The following is a 26,237-nucleotide window of genomic DNA, read 5'->3' on the forward strand; positions in this document are numbered from 1 at the left end:
GTCTAATCCAATAACACTGCCATAAATTTTAAGTTTACAGAGCTTGCACATTCTCGGTTGTATTTTAAAGATGATAATATGATAAAGATTGATCTTTTTATTTCATGTATATTGTTCAGATTCTATTAGGTGAGTTTGATGTACTGCAGTGTATTACCCTGAAAATTGTTCATAATATAATTAGTATTAGTTTTTAGTAATGAAATTGCTCCCATAGGCTGAACTGGTCTTGTCAGTTATTTTATCAGACTACCACCAGTGGGCAGTGGCACAAAGCTGGTGTCTATCGGCCTAGAGTACATCTCTCTGTTTCTCCTTCCTTCTCTGTCTATTTCGGTCTTATCGTTTTATAATCCATCTGTATATCTCTCTGTCTTCACTGCTCTCTTTTACCCTCACCAGCTTCTGTTGTTTTTTTCATCTGGTAATTCATCTGTTTGAATGTTCTGGTCTGTCTAAACTTCTTGCGTGCAGATGTCTCTGTGATGTCTGAAGCCTAAATTTAATCTTGCTAATAGAAACTCATTTATTACCTCTTAAACTTTACTCATGCTGTACATGCATATACGCACACATAGAAAGTGATTAAATACAGATTTGGAAGCATCATCTATATATATTTTTAATATAAACCACTTCCTACATTAATGTCAGACTTGTTATGCCTTGTAGTAAAAAGCAAAACTGAACTGAAGTATGTACCGTAGAAGAAAATTTATGTTTAGCAAAAATTAAATTTTCTAAATATATTTACTGTGGTGTTTAAAATGTAAAAGCTAATAAGTTAAAAAATGTATATACATAATATATAATAATTAATTATTTAATAATGTCTGGCTTTCTTCACACAATGTTTTTTCTATTAAAAATATGTATAGAAGAGAAGAACCTTTGAATTTGAATAAGAGTGAGCGTAAGATTAATTTTAATAATCAGAAGACGTGAGAAAGTGTCAGTCGTCATTGTCAACACATGGTAAGTGCTAAGGGAAAGGGTGTGTGGCAGGTTTGATGTCAATATGCACAGGAGGGACACACACATGCTGCGTCAACAAAAGACATGCACATTGCAATAACACTTATTAAGGAATAGACGACATGTCGCTGTGAGGAGGCAGTGTGTGTGACGGCGATTTGTGGGGAAGCCCGGTGAAGTTGCCTCTCTTAGAACTCCTAAAGGTCTTTTTGTCACACACATATCTTTCGTGTTCCACAGTTTAGTGTTCATGTCTGTATTGGTGTGGAGTTGGAAAGTCCTGCACCCATAAGTTTAAGCCTTGGGGTGTGTGTGTGTGTGTGTGTGTGTGTGTGTGTGTGTGTGTGTGTGTGTGTGTGTGTGTGTGTGTGTGTGTGTGTGTGTTCACAATGGGGGTTGTGTGTGAAAAGCCAGCCCAAAGTGAAACAGGAATCCATCCATTTCCTGCTTTAGTTTCAGAGTGCTTAGGACAATAAACACAGTTAATTAAAATGGCTTCAAAGTTGAAGAAGTCACTAGGCTACAAAAAAAACCCTTCCTTTCCTCTACAGTGTGCATATAGCAGCACATCCCTTCTGTTATTCTCTTTTTTAATAACTACATAGGCTCTTTCTTCTCCTTTTCCACGTCTTTTTAAGCCCTTACTATTGTGGCATTTTATGTAAATCAAATATTTTCTTTTCACGTGAAAACCGTAATTCTTTCTTAAGGTTTTTTTCTTAATGCAACTTTTATCTGCGGTGCTGCCTGCAGAAGTTTCAAGTCATATTTACATTTGTAGCTAAGCCTTTCACTGAGTGATGGTAGGATCGATTGGGTCTGATATTAAGTGACACATGGCCTTTGGAGTCACTAAATGCTACTCACTTACTGAAACCACCATCACTGAATTCCAATCCCCTAGTTACTCCTCAGGCTTGTCCCTGCAGTGACATTCTCTCCTCTATCTCCTTCGCTGCCATTTCTTTCAGTCTGGATTTGCATCTTTTCACCGAGTCATGTCACAATCTGTGTCTTTTAAGTGTCGTGTTGGTATTATTTGCTCATAAAGATCCACTGCTGGGCTCTTTGTTAAAGACTACGAACCACTACCAGACCAAGATTACACAGAAATGTTTGTGAGCTTCTTTTTCTTGTAGTTTACTCTGCATTGTTACATTTATATTGCTGTTTACTTACCTAGTCGGTCTGACAAAGGGACTATCAGATTTTTCTCAAAGAAAAAGAAGAAAAGAAAAGAAACATGTTCTAAAAAGCATTAAATTCTCATCACTTTTTAATTCAGTTCATAATTGTATCATGGAGACAAAACAAAACTAAATAACCGAAACACCTCAACATATTGGAAACTAAAAATCTGGAAATTAAACCAAGAAAAAAGAGGAAACAAAAATCTACACCCCTATCACACATATTTCTGTATATACACGTCTACAAAGATGCATCTATTTATTGATATATTATAGAAATAAATGCAGATTAAAGGTTATCGCCTCTATTTGTATTTCTATTTTTTCTTTTACAAATATTTTATTTTAAAAAGGTTTACGTAAATCGGAAATAGTCAAATACCATATAGATATAATGTTAATGGATAAAATATCCAACACTTTTAACACTTTAAGGTAACTATCTCTCGATGCTCGTGCCTTGGATTTAACACACAAATGTATGTTTCCTATTTGTTTTAGGAGGGCTATGGCGTGATGGTGCTCAACCCCAATGAGAACTATTTGGAAGTGGAAAAACCCACAAAGTCTCCCCTGCCCTCTCCGACGGAGACCTCCGACGAACCTGCTGAAAAGAGGGAGCGCAAAGACGATAAAGAGGGCAAAAAGAAGAAGGAATTTTATGAGAAATACCGTAACCCACAAAGAGAGACTGAGACAGAACGGATTCCTATACGAGTAAGTCCAAAAAAGGGAACGATGAAGATATGGAGAGAGGAAAGAGAAGAAAGAGAAGGAAGGCAGGAAGGAAGTGTTTGCAGAGCCAGGGCTAGAGGAAAAGATGATAGATGCTGATGAAAAGTAGACATGATGGTGGAGGTGGACAGAGTGACAGTTCTAGGGTCGTAGGAGGAGGTAGGAGGCAAGACATAGGTGAGAAAATGGATAGCAGGAATTTGGCTTAAGTTTCGAAAGACAAATGTGGCAAGGGGGAGCGGGGAGGAGGAAGCTAGCTAAGGAAGTGAGGGAAGGATATGTTAGGTAACAAGGGATGAAGGGAGGATGGAAGGCAGAGGGAGAAAGAGAGGCTCTTGTGTGGTCAGCCTGTGTGTGAAGAGGTTGGCTGTTCTCCAGTCGCCTCTCAGTGAGCAAGTGTTAACCACATGGCTACCTCCCTTTCTCCTTCTTCCTCCCCCTCTTCCCCTCACTTTTTTTCCCCTCTCAGATGGTGGGCTGGTCAGTGCAGCTCTGGCCCTTCACTCTTGTTGACCGCTGGGATTATTATCTCCCTAACACACACTGTGCAAACACACTGCAACATTCTTATCGTGCAACACTGACTGTGCACCCCTTAATCATACACATACGCATATGCATACACATACAAATACACATAAACACACACATGCTCATATGCAGCACTCGAGGCGCCTAGCTTGGCCAGTTTACCTTGTGGTCAAACAAAGGAAGTGACCCATTGCATAAAGCTTCTGATGTCTTCTGTTTGACCCCTGCCGACAAATTTAATATTCATTGGCCACTTGAACAGGGTACAGCCCAATTATCTTTTTCTTTTTTTTAATTTGTCATTACGTAAAATCTTAAAAATTAAGGTCATACTCCATGGCTGGGTCTCATATAGGCAAAGCGCCCTCAATGATTATATGAGTCTTTATTTGGTTGATGGCAGTAGCATCGCAGCAATGGATGTACATTTGTGTGTGTGGGTGGTGTTTGTACATGTGTGTAAGTGTATGTGCATGTGTCTGCGTGTGAAAGACGTCACTCTCTGGTGTCTGACAAGAGTTAGGGCTGCTGTGGGACTAGCGGGCGGTGTGTGAGCTGTCATCACGGGCTTTTTTTTCTCACCCCCCCACCCTTCCAGCAGTACCTTTATACACGCTCTAATAAGGTATAATTAGCTGCTGTCCTCTCTTACTCTATCAGACTTTGCATGTGTGCTGCTTTCCTCATCATACAAGCGGTGAACTCACTCACTGACATGAAGATCTTTGTAAATGATCCATCGTGTCATTTCTAATAATGGTGCCAAACAAACCCGCATCTACTGTCAGCTCTATATTGATTTATTTTATAGCTGTATACCACGTGTATCTGCTGAGGCTTGAATGATTTTCATATCATGAACTGATCTCTTGCTTTCGCCATTTCAATTTTTTTGTATCTACTTGTATGTATCTTCTTTTTCTGTTGTCATCCTCTTGCCTGAGATCTTTACCGCTAAGTAATGTTAGCAGAGTTAGATCAAAACTACACTCCCAACTTAGTTTTCCTTTTACTACAAGTAAGCTGCAGTATTATTTCTGTGTCCTTATATTCAGCTTTGCTTGCTTACCCAGTGACGCATGCTGGTCACAGTCAGATATATTGAGGGGAGGCAGTATGAAGCAGTGGACAGTCTTCACATTCCCCATCCCAACAAGATGAAAGTAAGGACAGATGACATAATTAATGACCGAAAAAAAGGAAAAGAAAACCTTCCATTTAAACCAAGCACAATGTTGACTTCCTTTTTTATTCAACTATTAAACTTAGTATATTGCTAATTGATTTAACACTTCACAAAACAATATCATGCTTACTCACTCACTCACCTTGAGCAGGACTTAGATTTTGCTACTAAATATACTTGTCTTTGCACGATTAACGAGTGAGCAGTTAGGATCTGTGTTGGTGCCTCTTGAATTTTGACCTTTGACCCAGAAGTGAGCAGGATGTTAGCGTGTATGACCTCGCCTTTATTGTCCACCCCCTCCCTTCGCTGCATCACTACTCCACTGCTCATCCTCTATCCGTCCAAGAGCAAGCTGTCACATGCACACATGGAGATATGTAAAGGCTCACACATACCAGCAGACAAAAGAGTAAAGAAGGTGAAAAGAGAACTGATAGTGTGTTTGTGTGTGCTTGTGTGCACTTTTTTCCTTCAACTCTGTTGGTCAAGGTGGGTGGTGGATCAAATCAAACCTCTTTAGCAGGGCTGTTTTCATCTTTTTTTATGCAGCACCCACCCAAGACACACTCACTCACCAACCTTTGTATTCGCTACACCTCACAGTCTAACTCCCGCTGGGCTGGCAGACCACCTGCACACAGCCATTCAGAGAGACACATATTCAAACTATAAACCTCTAGTCCTGGCAATATCATGACACCCAACAAGGCAGAAGAAGCACCTTGAGCTTGAAATAACACCTGTCTTGCTCTGAGTTTATATTTGTGACGCTTCTGAAATTACAGTTTATCATCTCTTTTTTTCCTTCCAGTTGACTCACAAAGATTGACAGATACACACAAATACACAGCAGCCCACTGATAGAGTTGAGTTGATTAATACGCTTCCTTACCCACATTGGTAAGCTCTTAACTGCTTTTAGGATTCTTACTTTTTAGCCTTGGGTTCATAGTGTGCAACCTCTCAACCTTATCTAATCCTTCTCTTCTCTGCTCCTCTAGATCACACACCAATGGGCCATGTTTAGGGGGATATTGGTAGAGGAGAAAGAAAAAGAGAGGGCAGAGGGAGGCATGGAGGGATAGAAAGTCTGATCGGAGGGATGCTGATGAGGATACCGGAGGGGAAGCGGGTGGGGGGTACTTTTTTAGCACTTAACCATATAGAAGTTTGGGAGTTCACTTTACTCTGAATTTTAGCAGTAATCCAGTTAGCTATTTTCTGTCAGCCAAGCGGAGGAATGGCAGGAACAAAAGGCACATTCATGGGCTTAAGAAGCTTCCAAAGAGTTCACCCAAGGCTGGCTGGCTGGGATTAGGCCAGCAGGCCCTGGAAAGAAGAAGGGGAAAAAAGAGCAAAGAGGACAAAAAACAGAGCTTCGCCTTTCTTTAAGCACCACTTATTTTTATAAATGACTTGAATGCTTTTCCTTCTTTCTATTTTCGTGTTTTTATGTTTCTCCTTTCAACGCTGTACATTTCTTAAATATTGAGAAAGAGAAGGAAAAAGAGAGGCCCTCACTCCAAGAGGAATTTAGGGTTTCAGATTGAGGCTATCCCTTCTTTTCCTTTACTTTTGCTATATAAGATTCACTGCAACTTCAGTTGTCACCATGATATCTTTGTGCTCTTCTCTGATATTTTTCACTCGTTATAGACATGCCATAGTGGCAACTGGAGGTTTGTTTGTTTTTTTAAGAAAATTTTTATCTTAAATTTTTTGGTGATATCTTTTACATAACCTAGGGGTCTTCTACTACTGATCTTTTTGGATGCACGTAGTGTGTTGTGTATGTCGGTACATTTACTTTTTAGGTTTTGCTTCTGAAGGCCCATTATTTCCAGTTGTAGCTGTCCACACCAATCAGCTGAGGTCATTGTTTGTATCTAGGAGCTTAATTAATGAATTGCAATATATGCTACTGTAATAGTTGGAATAGCTCAAAACATTTAAAAATAAAGAAATATTCTATTTTGAGTGATGCATTGTGATAATATCATATGGTGGGATGTCTGGTGATTCCCGCCTCTAATTTTATGCCTTAATACAATTTAGTTAGGTTATATAAAAATTACACTTTACAGAGTTGTCACATGTTTATTTCAGTTGTAAAGTTGGATGATTTGCGCATTGAAGTCTATGGGGTTAGACTTCTTTTAGGAGCCAGTGGTTTTGAACTGAAGTTTTGGCATTTTGGTTGGCTTCCTTCTTTAGCTCAGGAAGTTGCTGTTCGTGCTGTACTACAAATTCTCTAAGGTACATGCACGCAGATCTACACACAAACACACCAAAACTCGATCATAAACATTAAGACGTGAACACGTAAGTGCACAGTCTGACATTTGTATTGCGACACGGTACTACCATGTTTCTCTGGGGATTTTTGCTCTCTGTCACCTTCACCTATTTGCCCCATTTTGTGGTCCACAAGCAGTCATACAGACATAGTTTATCTGACCTTTGATCTGTAGCCTTGCCAAGAAGTGAGGCTCAGCATTTCTAAGGACAGGTAGGGACTTGATTAACCTCTGAACTTAGTCAGAGGAGAGGTCAATGACCCGGGCAAGAGGGCAGCTCACAAGCTTGCTGCAGAGAGCAAATTGGCTGGATGCCACTTTTGCATTTGGGTGTGTATGTCCGTGTAAATGTGGCAGTGAAGGAGCTTTGATGTGTGTGCTTGTGTATCTGTTTTTATGAGCCAAGTCTTTTAGGTATGCTGCATGTGGCATTTTTAACTTTAACTTTATTTTATATTAGAGTTGTTTACGGCAGTTTAGCTTTAACTTCTCAAAGTTTTAAAAGGGAAGGTCTGTTGGATTCAGTGCTGTTGGTGTGTGTTTGTTTGTGTGTGTGCAATTCTGAGCACACTTATTTAGTACACAACATATGTGCATGCATGCATACCTGTGTGTTTGTGAGTTCGCTTGGGGCAGAACAAGTGTAGCTGGTCTCAGATCCCTGCTCCCAATCTTCTACTCAGGTCAACCATCAAACACATCCATCCTGCCCTCGCTCACACCTCCCCACCCACTGAGCTCCCTGTCTCTGTTTCTTTCCCTCTTTGCACACAACCCTGTTGTGGATACTGGCTGACCCGAATGAAGATATAGTCAGACACACACACACTCACATACGCACACACACACAGCACCTCAGGGTCATCCTGGAACAAACACAGCCTTGTCTGCCTGCCCGCTTTCCTTTGCCTTATGTCAATTAATGACTCGCAGTAATTTCACCTGACAATCCTGGCGGCAGCACGAGGCTAGCCAAGATGTCACAGTGATGACCTTTCTGGCCCGCAGACGCTCTTTTCTAATAAAGAATCTCACAAACCCACAGCAACTTCCTTTGTACTTTGTTAATGAGTTATTGATTTGAAACAATGCCCTGGCAAATATTGTCAGAGCAGACTGACCCTACCAAGGTCATGCTATTTTATTGTATACAGTCTCTGCACGCTAATCTGAACGTGGGATGACATGTACGCCGTAGTTTTGCTCCTTTCTCTGGCATCCCCCTCTCTCTTTCTCTCTCTCTCTGACTCTTTCTCTTCCCCCTTACACTGTATATCCCCTCATTGCAAAGTCAAGTAACACACCTACACATATATTTCTCTCTCTGTCTTTCTCTCTCTTCCCCCCCTTGTTAGTCTTGCACATGTTTTTCACCTCATTCTCCCTTTTCTCCGTCTCTTTCTCGCATCATTATATTCCCAACTCTCCATAGGTAGTATACCTGCTAATTACCTACAATGCCACAGTCATTATTTTCCCATCTCTGCCGCTAATTTGCTCCATACCTTCTTTTCCCCCCACTCTAGCAGACCCATCAGCTCCCAGACAGCTTCCAGCTCGCCTGAGCTCTCTGTCTGCCTTTAAAGAGAGAAAAGAATGAAACAAATACAGGAGGGGAAGAAAAAACAGGAAAACGATGGCAAAGGACTGCACGTCCCAGACATTGATTAGAATGCAATTGCAAACAGGTGTCGTAGAGGTCCGCTATTTAATTGTGTGCGCAGAGACATGTACAGAATCATGCACGCAGTCATTCACAAACAAACACAAACTAACTGATTCTAATAACCTCTTTGCTAATACCAAACATGTAATTACCTACATTGCTTATTTAATATTTAGTCATTAGCCCAAATGAAAACAATCCTGTTCTGCACTGAGCTGGACATATTAAAGACTGTAATGACTAGGGCTGCAGGTTGGTTTACTCAGTGTGTGGCCTGAGAGCATGAGGGGACTGAGAGACTGAGAGATTGGTCAGCCAGTCTTTACTGTGTTTCTGCTTGTCAGTGAGAGAGCAAAAGTAAGTGAGTACGAGAGTCCTGTGTAATCTCACTAATTTGTTTTTTCTTCTTCCTTTGCAGAAAGACATTGTTGTGTGACCTGTGCATTCTGTTACTTTTAAATAATTCTTCAGCTTTCTCTGTGCTCTGTCTTTCCCTATACTTTTTTTTTTGGGACTGGAACCGTATCTGCCCAAGCAAAAGAGTCTAAACCCAATGAAGTTGTTTAGAGATCCCCGTGACACTGTCCTGACACTTCTGGCTTCCGCTGAAAGGTTTCTGAGTGTAAAAAGTAGAATGGCTCTTATCCACTAGATTCCTTCCAGCCCACACTGCTCACCGTCTCCCACCTTGAAATTTCAGCTTCCTCAGACATCCGCTATCTTTTTGGATGACTGGAGAGGAGGAGCAGAAGGGAGGAGCAGGGAGGTCTGCAGTGGTTGTTTGTCAGAGTGTGTTGATGTTGTTAGATTCATTGTTTCCTGTGTTGGTCAGACACTGGGTTTGTGTTGGCGTTGAGGCTGTTATTCTGGCTGCAGTGCACTCCTCTCTTCTGCTCTCCTCTCCCTGCTTCTCATTACATTGAATAAACACAGGGCAAGTACTGGACCGGACAAACTTTTGAAGAAACCAGTGTGTGCCTACGCGAGTTTCAATCTGTGTGAATGTACTGGAGCATGCCTGTTTGTGTGTGTTTGTGGTACATGTGTGTGTTGTGTGCACACTCTTGGGTGCCTGCAATTAAGTATGGCTTTTGACTGGAGAGTAAGTCTTTATTGTGTAAGTAATGGAAAGAGCTAAATTGAACAATTTCTTGAAACTAGACAATTGGAAGGCACACTTTCAACAAAAGGCTAACAGTTGGAACCACTTATGGACTGAAAGTGGGATAGATCTTCATGCATAATGTTACTCTAATTTATTACTCGAAATCAGTGTTCTGCTGATTGCATAGCAGGATCTTGGCTAAAACCACATTTTGTTTCGCTGACTCATTGAAGTCATTTGTATTTTTTTAACGTGTGTGAATAGTTTGCACACAGTATGTTTTAAGCATGGAGTTCCCTAAATGTTTCTCAAAGTCTTTGTTGTATCACTACCTACATTGCACTTTATTCACATGATTGATGTAGGTGCATTTGGATGAATGTTGGCGTGGTTAAAGGTTTGTAATTTCCAAGTTTGAAGCTGAAAGTACATGTCAAACTCTTCTCACTGAGTAATTCTGCTAGACACACAGTTGTACTCCTGTTATGTATCTCTCTCTCACTCCCTTTCTCACTCTCTATAACTTTCTGATAAAAAGCTGTCTTTCAGCATCTGGAGACTGTTTTGTCCTGGGTGTCTAGAGTTCGGATTTGTACTTTATATTCACTGAGGGGACAGTATGGATTCCTATATATGTGGTAAACACATAGTACACACTCTCAAATGTCCCTTGACAGCTATGGTTGAAGTGTGCTGGCAACAGGTGTGCAGTGGGGATGCTGTTCTGACAGTACTGGCAGATGCACACAGATATACGAATGCGCACACATACACACACTCAAAGGCAGAGGAAAAAAATCTGGAAAATAAATAAACTAAGATACCGTGTGAGAGCTGGTGACAGGGAGCTAGTCTCACAGGGCAGCAGACTCCACTGCAGCAAATTAACTCTAGGAGATAATTGCAACAATATGCAAATGTTGTTTAGATAATTCAATACAATGTCATGTCAGGTAGTCAGTCACAGTTGCCTGATACTAAGGCAAAGACTGTATGTGCAAATTTGTGTGTGCGTGAGGTTAGGTGAAGGAGTCAGGAACACACCACCGCATGTTAAATCCTGCAGTGTTTTCCAAAATTATGAGTCATAGTATAGGAACAAATAAAGACATTTATCTTGTCCTCACATGGGCAAAAAACTAATATCTTGTTAGTTTTACTCATAGCCAGGTTTTGCCCCAGTGATAACAGCACATTTGGACTTGTATAGGCGTTGGTATGTGTGCTACATAGAATAGCAAGCCATATCTAATGTCTCTATGTCACTGAACCTTGGGTGGAGAAGTGATAAAATAGGAGACAAATGAGTGTGAAGAAGAACAGGTGGCATCAGTGAAGGAGAAAAGAAGGTAGAAGAGAAGGGAAGAGTGAAAAAAGGAGGCAGGCTAATAAAATGGGCTTCATAGATGAAGGGCAACATGGTGGAGAAGAGAAGAGGGAGACTTCAAAGGGCTTTGATGTCACAGCCTTTCAGACAGACAACTTTTCTTCAGCCAGCCGCCTCGTACATGCCGGAGACCACATACACATGAATGCGTGAAAAGTAAAGGCATAGCCCTGATGGCAGAAGGGCAGGGCAGAGCGAAGTTGCCTGCTCTTGCATCACACTCTGTGAATGGAGGTTGGTGCTGACACTACAACCCCCCTCATGCTAATCTAGCGCAAACACAAACACTCTGACAGGTTAATTTACCTCTAGACAAACACGGCAACAAAAACACACATCAGCTCATCATCAAATACTACAACCGCACACAGACTTGCACACACTGATGCACGTGAGTGAAACCATTGAATCAAATCACAAGCTCGATTACTTTGTACTAAAACTAAACTTTAAACCACATCTTTGTCTGCAGTGTGTGTGTATGAGTTGTGTGTTGAGCACATTCTTCTCAGTTACCACCTTTAAGAGAGTGAATATTGAAGTAATTATCTGTCTGACATAATACAGTGTCCTCACACAATGAAAGCAGAATTGCGTTAAGTAAAAGGATGGTCTCTTAAGATATCTCCTCTGTCCTTTACCATAAAATTGCTAATTAGTTTTTTGAGTTTGATTGAACAGTTTGACTCTCAATTAACAGATGCGGGTTTCTTCTCCAACAAGCCGTGTGTTTGTTTACTTTAGGATATTATTTCTGTATGCATAAGCGTGCCAATTAAGAGAAGTATGTGTGTAAATAATCAGGTGTGCGTTTCGTATGGCTACAGTTTCTCGTGTTGTTGAATTGCAGGATACAGGTGTCTTCAGTTAACACAGTTTCATGTGCAGTGTAACCTCTTGTGCGAATGCACGGTTGATTTCTGTTGTGAACCAGACAGCCTGATAGAAAATCAAAGTCTGGAATCAATGTCACAAGTTCATTAATGGTTGCCCTTTTCGCAGCTGTACACTTGCTATTGTTCTTTCCAGTCCCAGATAAGCACTTACATCTCAGGTTAATTAAACATGTCTTCTGGTTGCGTGTTACTGCACATGTGTGTGCGTGTGCGCGCACAACTGTATACATGCAGATGAGATTGAGAAAAGATGTAGGGGAATTTATTTGTGGTACAGCATTGTGCTTGAGTGTGTGTTTTGTGTGTATGTGCATATGTCTCCTCTCTGTCGTCTTTTTTTTTTTTTTTGACCTTGCCCTGGTGTCTTCCCATTATGCCTCTACTGGTGTTTAGATGGGCCATTGATTCAGCAACGGGGTACAAATTAAGATTTAAATGTTACGTCATCCTGCCTATTGAGTTTTACATTTAGGGCATTTGCAATATGCAAGACTTATTGATCTGTTGAAGTGTGGCTCTTTGTAGAAATCACCTCAGGCTACATCCACTTTTCTTTTGAATTTCTCTCTTTTTGGCTGGGCCTAGAGGGGCAGGTTTTGATGCTGTAGCATTAAAGCATCAATAGAGTTTAATAACTCTATTGATGCTTCATTGTCATTGGCTAGACCCTTCTTAAATGTTTTGTAGTTGCACAACTGGAGTTTGTCGGTAGCCTTCAAGCGTCAAGGATTTCTTTGAATTGTCTTTGTTATGGATATGACAAAGCATATTTTTTGTCTTGCAGGAAAACGGCTCCTCAGAGGAACATGTGCTGTACGTGTGGGACCACTTTGTGTCCAAAGCCGCAGCCAAGAATGTCTTCATCATGGCCCATAGCTATGGAGGACTGTCTTTCGTTGAGCTGGTGAGTGTTTTAGTTTTCCGCTTGTCTTTTCTACCTCCTACCAACAAAAGCATGCACTGAAATGGACAATACACTCCTGTTAACACAAACACTATTGTACGTGTTCATGGAGAAAGACCCTTACACTACTTATTCTCAAATACACACACAATAATACAGTGCTGTGAAAATGTATTTCCTGCCCTTCCTGATTTCTTTTTTGAAGATTTTTCACATGTAAATGATAAAAAATAACTAGAGTAAAATTGAGGGACAAAAAGTTATCCAAACCTATCTAACTCTATGTAAAAAAATACCTTTACTTTTTATTTCACTAGCCACACCCAGGTCTGATTACTTACTGCCATTTTGAATTAAAAAAAAAATCACTTAAATAGAACCTGTCTGACAAAATAAAATTGGCTAGAAGATCTGAAAAAGCAACACATCCCGAGAAACAAAGTCAAACAGAATCCTTGACATCTGTTAGTCTGAGAGGGTTACAAGGCCATTTCTGAGGCTTTGGGACTCCAGTGAACCATGATGAGAGCCATTGTTCACAAATAGAGACAACAGTGGCGAACCCAAGAGCGTACTGACGACTTATCCAGGAGTTCCCAAAAGAACCCAGAGCATCTAAATAACTGCAGGCCTCACTTGCCTCAGTTAATTTCAGAGTTCATGATTTGACAATAAGGAAGAGACTGGGCAAAAATGGCATCCATGAGAGAGTTCTAAAGTAAAAACCACCGCTGATCAAAAAGAACATAAAGGCTCATCTCACGTTTGCCAAAAAAAGCATCTTAATGATCCTCAAGACTTTTGGGAAAATATTCTCTGGACTGACGAGACAACTGCTGAACTTTCTGAAAGGTTTGAGTAACCATTACGTTCCGTTGTAACATTCAGACATGGTAGTCTGATGGTCTGGGGCTGCTTTGCTCCTTCAAGACCTGGACAACTTGCAGTAATTGATTTAACCACGAATTCTGCTCTCTACCGGAAATTGCCGAAGGAGAATGTCAGTTTGTGCCCTGAAGAAAAGAAAAAAGAAGGTTTTGGAAGGTTATTTAAAGTCCACACAGAAATACGATTGAAATGCTTTGGCATGAACAGACAGGGGAAAACCTTCCAATGTGGCTGAATTAAACAACTTTGCAAAGAAGATGGGGTGAAATTTCAAATGCTGTATATTATTGCAGATGCTTGATTGCAGTTCTTGGCACAACCAGTTTAGGGGGCATTTGCTTTTTCATATAGGGCCAGTTAGGTTTGCATAACTAATAAATGCATAATTGCATAATTAATAAATAAAATCATAATTTAAAAACTGCATTTTGTATTTGTCATCTTTGTCTACTATTAAAGTTTCTTTAATGATCTGATATATTTAATTGTTACAACTATGCAAAAAACTAAGATATAAAAAAGGGGGTAAATACTTGTTCACAGCACTGTAAAGACAAATACACAGTGATACTAGCATTGGCCACCGCAGGAAACTACTACAACTATTTACTTCGTTTTACCTTTTTTAGACAATCTGCTTCATCCCTATCTTTGGGTACTTCTCTGCACATCAAGAACAGGAGGGAAAGAAGGGAAAGTTGTCTTGATAAGGAAAGAATAGCAGTCCAACAAAAGTGTTGCTGAGATCTGCTGTGCAGCATGTAGATCTCTCCACCTTAAGAGTGACCTTAAGAGTGACAGTAGATAGATCAAAAGATGGTGGGAGGGAAGAGAATTTGACAGAATGAATGATTCAAAGGAGAGGTTGAAAATAAACGTTTGGCTAGCTTCTTGCTTTTATAACCTGGCCCTTCAGCTAAATGGGCCTACAATGTGTCTTTTGAGGTTTACACTAAGGCCTCTGAGGTTAATGTTTTATTTTCTAGTCTTGAATTTACTATGGATTGTGCATCACATAATAATGATCCAACTCTTTTGTAAGTGTTTTAGTGAGAGTTACCAACTGCAATATTGAAGGTTATGTGCAGATAATAAATGCAATATTAGTGGGTTATCCTTCCCATGCCATAACAGCATTTAAGAGCCAAGCTCAGGTACTATTTCTTGTTTGGTTTTCATCCCAGAGAAATCAAAAAGTGCCTTTACTAATATTTGAGTAATACACTGTTTTCATCATAAGAGCATGCTATTATTAGTACCTGTATCATTACTTGAATACTTCTTAAGTACTAATCATTTAAGTTGTTGGAAAGTTGTCTACTAGGGTATAATCTTCCTGAGGTGGGCTACAGGATGACTATTTCTGACCATTCCTATACTCAAAGCAGTCTTTCTAGCGTATAGAAAGACTCAGAGTTGCAGTACATGTGTGAATATGGCTTTATTCTTAGAAACAGTGATTAGTTGCATTAGCTGTCAAAATATGATTATGGTTAGTTTGGACTGCAATTTAAGAAGCTTGCTAACTAACACATTGCGCTAATTGTGTTTGCAGGCCTTTCTATGATCTGAGAGCAGGGTTTATTTTGCTTGTCTGCAGGTTTCTTGATCTGGGGAATCTGCTGTTAGACTCAGTACAACCAATATTATTATATCTCTCCTTTTTACTCAGGAAGGAGAGGAGGAAAAAAGCTAAGAGGATAGGGCCTTTCATGGGGGGATGAAAGGTGGGCACTTGTCCCACTGGTGTTTTCAGGGATGTTTTATTTTCTTTGTTTTCCTTTCACCTACTCTTTTTTTGTTTTGTATTTTGTAATTTTAATTTGGCTGCTAAATATTCATGCACTGTTTTGTCTGTGACAGCTTCACAATCTCTTGGGCTTTTTCACTGTGTGACGAACACTAGCTTTTCTCTCGATTTGAATCTTTCTGTCTTTCTGTGTTTCTTTCACTCAGACACTCTCACTTTGCGAGACTGTGTGCTTTTGTGATGTACAAAACATGCATATATATTATGTGCATATACAGTATGAATAAGTAGCATATACCAGATGCAGTATGGGGGAAAACAACATTAAAACAGACACTTGAAAGATTCTTGTGTTCCCTTTTGGTGTCAGGGTATTCAGATATGTTCTTATCAAGTTTCTGCTGAGGCCATCATAGTTTATGCCTTTAAATGTCAAATGCTCTTGACCTCATCTCGACACTAATACAAACACGTTAAATCAGGTCCAGATTTTATTTGGACCTCCACCATATTTGACATTGGCCATTTTCACACATGCAGTGCAGACTTTAACTTTCTAGACATTACGTGATGGAGGTGCATGTGACCACAAATGCCTGATCCAGCTGTTTCAGACATTTGTCTTTAACAGGCCAGCTACACAAAAACCTGTGTGATGTTCGATTGCAGCCATTTGTAGTGAAGTGAGAATCACGTAGGTAATGCTTTAGTGAGTTCACAGTAAGTAGGCATTGCGTGTCTTCTATAGTGTACTAAACCGCATTACCAGTAATAAAAACATAACCGTTGTTTGCAGTGTTCCAGCATGGTTCATGACATTTTCCAGACTTCATGTTTGAAAACAGCTATGAAAACTTCTCCATACTCTTATCCTTACATCAATCTCTTGTGCGATCACCTTGGTTTCACCTGTCCAAAAGTTTTTATTCCAATATTAGACAGTATTTTCTAGTGAGATTGGACTTTTCTTATATTGTCCATATTTACATTCACAGAGGCATCTTTTGATCAGAGATCAAAACAGAATTCTGCTGTCATCCAGTTGAGTTAAATCTTGTGGATTTCTGTTATGGGTGTGTTAGCTCAAAACATGTTTATATTTTAGACTTAGCCACCCTTTGCTCTGCTTTGCACACTCTTGGCATTCTCTTGATGAGCTTCATGGCGTAGTCCTTGAAGGAGTTCCCAGAGATGCCGAACCATCTCGATTGGGTTTAAGTCAAGTGACTGTGGGGGCTATGTTATCTGGCGCACCACTCCATCACTCTTCTTCTTGGTCAGACAGCCGGGAGGTTCGTTTGGGGTCATTGTCCTGTTGAAAAATAAATGATGTGGACTATCATTTATAAACCGGATGGGATGGCATGTCGCTGCAGGATGCTGTGGTAGCCATGCTGGTTCAGTGTGCCTTCAATTTTGAATAAATCCCCAACAGTGTCACCAGCAAAGCACCCCCACACCATCACACATCCTCCTTGCTTCACGGTGGGAACCATGCATGTAGAGACCATCCGTTCACCTTTTCTGCATTGCACAAAGACACAGTGGGTGGAAGATCTCAAATTTGGACTCATGAGCCCAAAGCACAGATTTCCACTGCTCTAATGTCCATTCCTTGTTCTTCTTGGCCAAAAAATCTCTTTTGCTTGTTGCTTTTCCTTAATAGTGGTTTCTTAGCAGCTATTTGACAATAAAGACCTGATTCACACAGTCTCCTCTGAACAGTTGATGTACAGACGTGTCTGCTACTTAAACTCTGTGTGGCATTTAACTGGGCTCTAATCTGAGGTGCTGTTAACTTGCGATTTCTGAGGCTGGTGTCTTAGAGGAATTTATCCTCAGCACCAGAGGTGATTCTTGGTGTTTCCTGGGGCGGCTTTCCAGACTGACTGACCTTCAGTTCTTAAAGTAATGATGGACTGTCATTTCTCTTTACTTAGCTGATTGGTTCTTGCCATAATATGAATTCTAACAGTTGTCAAATAGGGCTGTCAGCTGTGTACCAGCCTGACTTCACAACACAACTGATTGCCGCAACCCCATTAAGAAGGCAAGAAATTCCACAAATGAACCCTGACAAGACACACCTGTGAAGTGAAAACCATTTCAGGAGACTGCATCATGAAGCTCACTGAGATATAATACATAATTCCATATATCTTGCTTCATATATTCAGTATGTATCTACAATATAGATAGTAGTAAAAATAAAGACAAACCATTAAATGAGAAACTTTTGACTGGTAGTGTATATATATATTCAATTCAGTGCCCCATTGGGCCTGGAGCCTATGCCAGCTGTCATGGGTGAAAGGCGGGGTACACTCTGGGCAGGTTACCAGTCTATCACAGGGCTAACACAGAGAAACAGACAACCGTTCACGCTTGCATTCACACCTTTGGCCAATTTAGAATTGCTAATTAATCTAATCCATGCATGTCTTTGGACTGTGGGAGGAAGCTGGAGTACCCGGAGAGAACCCACGCAAGTACAAGGAGAGCATGCAAACTCCACATAGAATGGGACCAGCTGGTCGGTGGATTCAAACCCAGGACTTTTCTGCTGTCAGGCAACAGTTCTAACCACTATATACACACAAACACACACACAGAGCCCATATACAGTACAGAGCACTGTTGTGATTTTTTTTCTAGACTTTTCTCTGCTTCAAGGAATGTACTACAGAAATAACATAAAAATATACACATGGGATTTAAATCAGCCACTATGTATTTCTTACTTGTTATTGCAATCTCTTACCCACAAGCATGCACACACATACATATACATGCTTGCACACAGTCTGCTTAATTGAAGTGAAAGTAGTCCAGTGGGATGTGATGGGAGGTGTGCGTGTATGTGTGTCTCTGTGTGTGTGAGCTGGCAAGTGGAGACTGTGGCCTTGTGGGAAGAACCATTTGACACATGAGAAGACCAAGAGAAAACAAGTTGTCTGTGGGTTAATTACTATTCCCCTTTGCAGTTAATAAATACATTTCTGATCAAGCACTTCAAAAAGGCCTGCCATTAATTTCTCCCGCTCGCTCCCTGTGTAGCCAAGAATGTTAGCGCCTGTTTAGAGCACGCAAGTGTTTCACTGCAATTCAATTCTTTTAAAACCTTTCACAGTGTGTGCTGACCAATTATAGATATATCAAACAGTAAGTAACTGCCTCTGATTGAGAGACAGAGAAGCTTGTGCTACAGGGAGGAACATAGTTGCTCTTCCTGCACTTTGCCCTACCGTTTTCACTCTGTGTCCTTAAGCGATCACAGAATCCATCCATCCATCTCTGTTCACTGTTCCTCAGTTTCTCTTTCAGCGTCCCTAGGCTCTGACACTTGCTGTGATGCTTGGCCAGCCTGTTCCACCCTGCTCAACCCTGCCCCTTCTTGTTGTCTGTCAGCTGTATAGTTTTAAAGAAATATGGATCATGTTCCCTCAGCTGCTGTCCTAAATTCCTTGTCCTTAGTCCAGCTCTTCTACAGTAACTACATAATAGAAGTTTTTAGCCCAGCTGTGGAGTACTATTTCTTTCTCTCCGTCTCCATGTCATGCACACACATACAAACACACACGACCCTGCTTGTTTGGGTTCCACATTTCCATTGTGATTAGGACATTATCTCACACCAAACCAGAAAAAAAGGAATGGACGGAGGAGATAGAGCCATACAGGATGTGAAGGACCTGCATCCATCTCTCCCTCCGCTCGGCTTGTTTTTTTCATTATTTTTTGTTGCCAGGAGTTAGGGGGGTGGATGTGTAAGTGTAAGTGGTGGTGGTTCTGTTGAGGAAGGGTTGTCTAACCCACACTAACCTTCCCGCTCACAGAGTGAAAAAGGAGCACTCTTATTGGATAGGACAGGGCATCATTATATAAGGTCTTATGTAAGAATGCATCTGTCTCCTAGTACACAAATGTGTGGGTGCCAACCAGACAACCAGCCAGCCACCACAACAGCCCCTCAAAAACATGGTTACAGATTTTAAGTGCCCTCTTTGAATACAGCACATACATACATTACATGCTTGCAGAATATCTTCGAGTACACTTTCTGTTTACGGCCACCTGTTTCCATCTGCAGTAAATATACATAATATACAAATATATTTAAGCTCTCTCTCTGGGTGGTAAATGTTTGTGCAGTTGTATATAAGTTGTGGCTGGGTGTCAGATGTGGGAAGGGTTGCTTGAGGGTTTTTTTATCCCCTCCTTATGGACCTAATTTTTATACCACAGTAAGCACTGTTTGCTGCACATCGTGGTATAGAGATTTGAATTTATAAGTTGGAAGTATGATTAAGAGTACTTGCATTCATAGGCTTTAGGTTTCTTGCTTCTCTTTTGATATCTTTGAACTTGTACGCAATCATCTTTACAATACTATATTTGACATGTCAGGTCCTGCCCTGCCTGTGGCGATCAGCAGGGCTGGACCCAGACAGGTGTCTGGAATGTGGTAACAGGTGTTTTGCAAACAATCCTGTTTCCTGTTGTTACCCATTTTAAAACTCTGGAATAGATAATAATGATACTTTTGTTTTTACATGAGTGTATTCAAATTATACATTATAATATCAGCATGCAGTTTGAATGAAAAGTTGGCTCATGTACATTTAGAATGTCTTAATATTCAGTGCCCCTAAAGCATTTTTGTGCAAAAGATGATCCATGTTTTTTCAGCCAGATTTTTGTGTGTTCCTAAAAGCTTTTTGTGATGTCACAAATTCTTGGCGTTCTCAGTTTTTGTACTTTTAAAACTGTTCAGTGGGTTGAGGTGACCATGCTAGAAAATCCATCACAGTTGCCAAGTTTGGATTCTTTGTGGTCCTCGAACAGTTTTTGTAATGTTTGGAGGTATGCTTAGGTTCATTGTGTTGCTGCAGAATGAATCTTACTCAACTAAGATGCTAAAGAGAGGAAATTTTTTTTTGAGAATGAAGTGTTATTTTTCCTTGGCCAGAATGGAGTCATTTGAGTAAAAATATCCAGTGCCAACCTTCCTAGGCTTTAGTATTCCCCCCATTGTGTTTTATTGCCAGTTCTGTTACTTCCATAAATCTAAAATTGTGTTCATCAGTAAATGTGATTTTTTTTTCCCAGTTAGCCACTTCAAAATTCTTATCTTAGCCCATCCAAAGTATTTGGTCTTGCTTTTCTTTCCCAAGCAGCAGTTTGGAAACCACTTTTTGTCCTTCTGAAACACTACTAGATTCAATCTTGAAGAATACTTTTATGATTTGAAACTTGTGTGAAAATTCAATATTTCTTTTCACCTGCTACAAAACAAAACAATATATTGGTATGATTGATGGTATGGTCACTTTTGCTCTGCCTTGGAAACAACTGATGTAATTTCCACAAAGTGTTTAAGTGTCCTTCACTGCCTTTCTCATAAACAGTCACACGAGCCACTATCTGACGCTTAGGAAGCCCCTCTATTCTTTTTGTGATGCATTTAATTAGTTCTCATGCCATGTTTCTCACTACTCCAGTGCTACTTTGTTGGCATTGTTCTGCTGGAAACTTGAGACTCAGCCACATTTATAGTGTGTGAAAAATGACTGCATGAATTGGTCAAATCCACCTGACTGTTATCTGAATGTGTGATTAAATGGAACAACAACAAGAGGATTAAAGGGTTAGTTACTTAAAATGAATTTCTGATCTAAAGCTAGGTTTGAATTTATCTTCATTTCTTATCAGTATAGTATCTTAATGTTTATTTTTAGCCAAGAAGCAATAATGTGGGTATTCTCACTGCCACTTTAAAAAAAAATTATATACATATATATATATTCTTTACATGACATCATAGTTTAAGGTGCTCAGGGTTATATATGTTAGCTCATGAACTGTAATTGTTTATTGTTCGGCTACTCAGCAAAATAACTGCATGGAGCTCAGTTTAAGTTTCTTGGCATTTCACGCTTTCTTAACTCTTGACAAAGCTCAGCTGATTCTCATATGTATTGGTGATGGCCATATTAGCTAACATAGCACAAATATGAAATTATTGGATGTTTTCTCCTTGGTCAGTACTTGGATGTTTTTCTCGCTGCAGCCATGCATGCGTGCACAGAGGTAAAATTTATACCGATCTTATTACATTATATAAATCCCAGTCAGTCAGCAAACAAGTCGATTTCTCCAAAACTGTTGGAGCCTTCCTTTAAACTGTGTCAAGCTACGCTCCACATTTAGATTTATCTGAAAGACTCTTTAAGGCCGGCGCAACCTTCACCTGTGCTCATCAACACACAAGCAAAAATCACTTAAATTTGTTGACAAAATCTCTGCTCTGAAGTCGTCCATTCTAAAATCCCCTCATCTAATGCTGTATGCACGTCTCGCCTGCCTTCGAAACTCTAAGTGCTTGCCTGTCTCTTGCTTCTGGAGGGGATGAAGAGAAGGTTTGTTTTTATCTCAAGGTTCTCCATAGCTGGCGGGCTTGCAAGCGGTGCAGTTGTAGAGCAGTTTCCTGCATGTATGTCTGTCTGCTTGTGCTTACATGTGTGCGTGCGTGATTCTGTGTCTTCTGCACGGGCTCTGTGTTTGTCTGGTTGCATGTGTGTTTATGTGCTTGCACATATGTATATGCACACTTCTGTGCGTCTCAGCCTTTGCCTGGAGAAGCCTGTATCGTCCTGAGCAGAACAGCTTGGTTAAGAGAGCAGCTATCAGCGCCACGTTAGGAGAGGAGAGGACAAGAGAGGAGGAGAGGGTGAGAGGCAATGATAAATGGCTGGGGCACACTAGCAGAAATTAGTGGAGCCGTATGCAAAGCTGTGGCGTTTTGTTTGATGTGAAACAAAAGGACCACCACGACAAAAGTGCCTGCCAGCCTGCACGGCAGGACAGCAGCCCTCAGGACATACACCATCTCCACTGACAAAGTGTGCATGTGTAATTGGATGTGTGTGTGTGTTTTGGTGCACACTTGGGTGTGCACGTACGTGTTAATGCATGGCGCTGTTTTCTTGTCCTGTCTATATTATGTATATTATCTCTCTGTGTGTTTTTGTGGTCTGGTCGTAATGACAGACAATGCCTGGCCCTTTGTGTGCCATGAAAAGATATGGTTTCTTCCTCTGTACAACTACAGCATATTTGCTCTATTAAGCGGCTGAAATACAGCCGTCTAATTTCTTTGTGAATGAATAGGATCTTAGAGAGCGCCTCTCCTCTTAACATAAGGATGTAAATTGAACTGTTTAAATGTCACGGCTAGCAAGCTGATTTGATTTGAATTGATTTGCTTGTTTCTGGAAAAAAAAAGACCCCCCCCCCCCTTGCCAAAACCTTAGCTGTGCTGGTTGCCACAGATAGACCAAGGTCTTTCTTTCCACCTCAACAACACATTGTAGGGCCCCTGAATTCTTCTATCTGCTGTGATTATGTACAAATGGCCTTCATTTGCCATCCATTTCAAAGCTGTAGTGCTGCATTGTGACTAGAGGCAGATGACGCAGACCAAATTACAGCGGGTTTGCTGCCTGAAAAGGATACTCACACAATAGGCTTTGTGAAGTATTCCCTTCAATACGTCGCCATTATTCTCACCTTTGTTGGTATTTCTCTCTATGTTTCAGGAGCATCTTTGGGTTCTAGATTGCATTTGTGGTGTTAGTGAAGAGTGGGGGGTTGAAAATACTTACCTCTTATGTCTCTTGTGCTATTCCTTCAATAATATCAAGGGTAATTGATTTTGTGATAGATTTGTTTTTTGTTTGCTTCCTAGGTTTGCTTTTAATTTCCTTCATTATTAATTATGTTGTTTTATTGTTTTGAAGTTGCAGGTTAATCGAGATCTCAGGAGCATAAATGTAAAAATAGTGATATTTTTTGCCTCTAGATTAAACTGCCTTTCTCACTTTAGTCAGATTGTTTACAACAGTAAGCAGAAGAGAAGTAGTCTAAATGGCTACAGTTACCAAGAACCTTCCTAGAAAACACAGTTGCTCCCAGTTGCCTGTTGACTTTTTTACCTTCTTCTTTCCTGTTTTCTGCTAGCATCTGATATACTTTTTAGTTTGTCTTTCAAACTGTCTTATTGGTAGCTACCACTAACTGGCCAGCTAACTAGTAAGTAGTTGATATCTTATGAGTAAAAAAAAGGCTTTTAAGTGCCATTGAATTTAACATTGATTAAAAAAAGTATGTAAAACTTTTTTGAATCCCAAAGTTTCCTTCTGTTTTGCTGCCGCCTTTCACATTTGCATTATTGCAGTCAGTTGTCTTTTTCCACATTTTTAGTAATTATCCGATGCCAGTCAGAGAGATTAATATAGAGTGTTTTTACAACACAGCAAAGGTAGACAGGCAAGAGAAGCTCTGAAAAAGGTGATGTGTTTAATGTTTTAACAGCTGTTTCCCTGAACTTTGTTTCAGCTGAAGGGCTACTGCAGGTGTGGCTAGGTAGATGCTTATCTGAGACGTAGCCAGCTACCAAGGGCAATTCAAGGTACCAGTTGTTATTCCAGACTTTTTACAATCTGGGGAATTTATATATCTTGTTTTGATCAAAATTTTCCTATAGTGCATTTAACAGCCCAGAGGCAGACAGAAGCTGTTGCTTTCACCTGAAGCTATGATGCCGGATCAGTCAATACACTTTAGGACTTCATTTCCTCATTTCCCTCTTTCTCTCTGTATGTATGAAGGTGTGTGCGCTTTTCTCAACAGTTCGTTAAGCTGCTGTCATTTTATTATAGACATCTGCTTATAAGCAACAAAGTTGTCAGTTTCCTGAGTGCAACAGTTATCTTGTACATAATAAAGATGCTCCTTCTAATTTGTCTATATTAGACTTTGATTGGCACCAATTTTAGACTCCAGCAGATGGAGGCATTACTAAATGTTGGTTATGAATAGTTTGTCTGGTCTAGTCCTTGGTCTGACCATCCATGGTTTTGAATGGTCGAGCAAGCTTTCACTAGCTCGTCCCGGTTACCCACTCCTCTCCTTTATTATTATTTTTTTCAAAACACAAAGATGTTGCCATGGTGATGTAATTGAAAATCATTACATCTCAAACAAGTATTGTTGAGGTGACTATTCACAAGTCTCACCTTTTTGTCTTCCTGTTTTTTCCCCTTCCTAGTAAAAAGGAAGTGCAAAATCCATCTGTCCTTAGTGCATCATTGTGCAAAGGCTCTTTTTTAATCCCTCTTGCGCTGCCCATCCACCCCATAGCCAAACCTATTCAACACAGGGTCTTATTCACCACTTTATGATATAAAACACAGAGCTAGTTGAAGTTCATTTGAGTTCAGTTAAATCTTGAGGGATTCATCATTACATATTTACTGGCTGAGGCTGATCTTGCTGTAAGGTTCTACCCTCGTCCCATTGATCTAGTGCGCATGTTCACTCCCGAGGTTACAGGACGTGCTTCCATTTGCATAAGGCCCTGGGCAAGGTTCTTTCCACCATTGATTGGCCTGTCCATGAGCGCCCCGTGCCTTCTCACATTGATCACTTTGTTTTTTCCCGGAGACAGTGCTACTCAGAGTTCAGCTGCAGCTCTAGCATATCAGACCTGCCGGAGGAAGAGAGAGAGGGACCGACGGAGGGAGAAAGGAGAGGAAAAAGAAAGAGAGGGGCAAGTTGGAGTCATAGCTGATAGATGGAAAACCAATAATAATGCACCGATATCTTAATACTTTGCATACTTTTTTCTATGAGTTTTAGAACTATCAAAGTATGAAACACTTTCCATTGCCACCTACGTTATCCCTCTTTCAGCCCGTGTTTCCTCGAGTAAGCTGCTTAAGAAAGTAGGATTCAATAAAATCGTACACAATAAAATATATAAAACATTCAGCACACTCAAACATATATTGCCTTTTCTTCTCCTACCTGAAGTACTGCTGAAATTGAGCAGACCTCCTCCCTTCCTGTTCATCCTCGCCCTGGTCTGCTTGTATCAGTGTGCTACAGAGCAAACTCTCCTCTAAGCTGTCTGTTACTTGTTTTCTCTCTCCCTCTCAGTAAAACTGTCTTCCTTGTAGGCTGCTTGGACAGTCTTCCCTCACTTTACCTTTCACTTCCTCAGAGAGGATGCTGTCTGGGCTTGCTCATGGTTTCTCTGCTGTCAACCATCCATAGTATTACTGTAGTTGTGAATTCTTATGAAGGCTGAAGATGTACAGCTATATTTCTTAAAGTATTTACTGAAGTAGACTTATTTCACTCAGACAGAGGTCTAATCATGCAGTCATGACTTTGGGTGTCGCATAAAGCCATACATGCGTTTTGACTTGTGCATATGTGCCATTGTGTCTTTATCCAGCATGGCGTCAGTAGCGGCGCAAGGATCAGATTCCCATGATGCACCTCTTCTCTTTGTTCTGCTTTGTGAAAGCAGTGCGCAGCTTTGTCTGCCTTTCCCGTTCCACTCGGCTCGTTGCCTCAGCGGCAAGGTCTCAATCTCTTCCCTCTCTTTTTCTTCAGACCTCTATCTTTCTTTTATTCACTCTTTAATACTCATTGGGCACTGTTATCCATTTCCCCCCCACTCCTCTCTCATTTATTGCCTTTTTCCTTTACATGGCAACCAAATTCACCTTAATTCTTACTTTCCCTTTGCCTCTGTTTTTTTTTTTTTTTTTAAATGTCAAACCACTCCCTCCTGCCGCTGCTTTTTGTGGATAAAATACTTCTAAGCTTCTTTGGTGACCCTCCTAGTATCTGCTTTCTTTTACCACTTAAACTCA

General features: G+C 40.5%; 1 protein-coding gene across 1 annotated transcript in view; it reads left to right on the forward strand.

Moving 5' to 3' along the window:
- Positions 1–26,237, forward strand: part of arb2a (ARB2 cotranscriptional regulator A) — a 162,819-nt gene that overhangs the window by 58,554 nt on the left and 78,028 nt on the right. Inside the window, exons 7-8 of the mRNA XM_063490580.1 lie at positions 2,667–2,882; positions 12,756–12,875. Coding sequence (XP_063346650.1) covers positions 2,667–2,882; positions 12,756–12,875 — 336 coding nt within the window. The remainder of the gene's footprint in view (positions 1–2,666; positions 2,883–12,755; positions 12,876–26,237) is intronic.

Source organism: Pelmatolapia mariae, linkage group LG12, assembly GCF_036321145.2.
Source record: "Pelmatolapia mariae isolate MD_Pm_ZW linkage group LG12, Pm_UMD_F_2, whole genome shotgun sequence".
Lineage (NCBI taxonomy): Eukaryota > Metazoa > Chordata > Actinopteri > Cichliformes > Cichlidae > Pelmatolapia > Pelmatolapia mariae.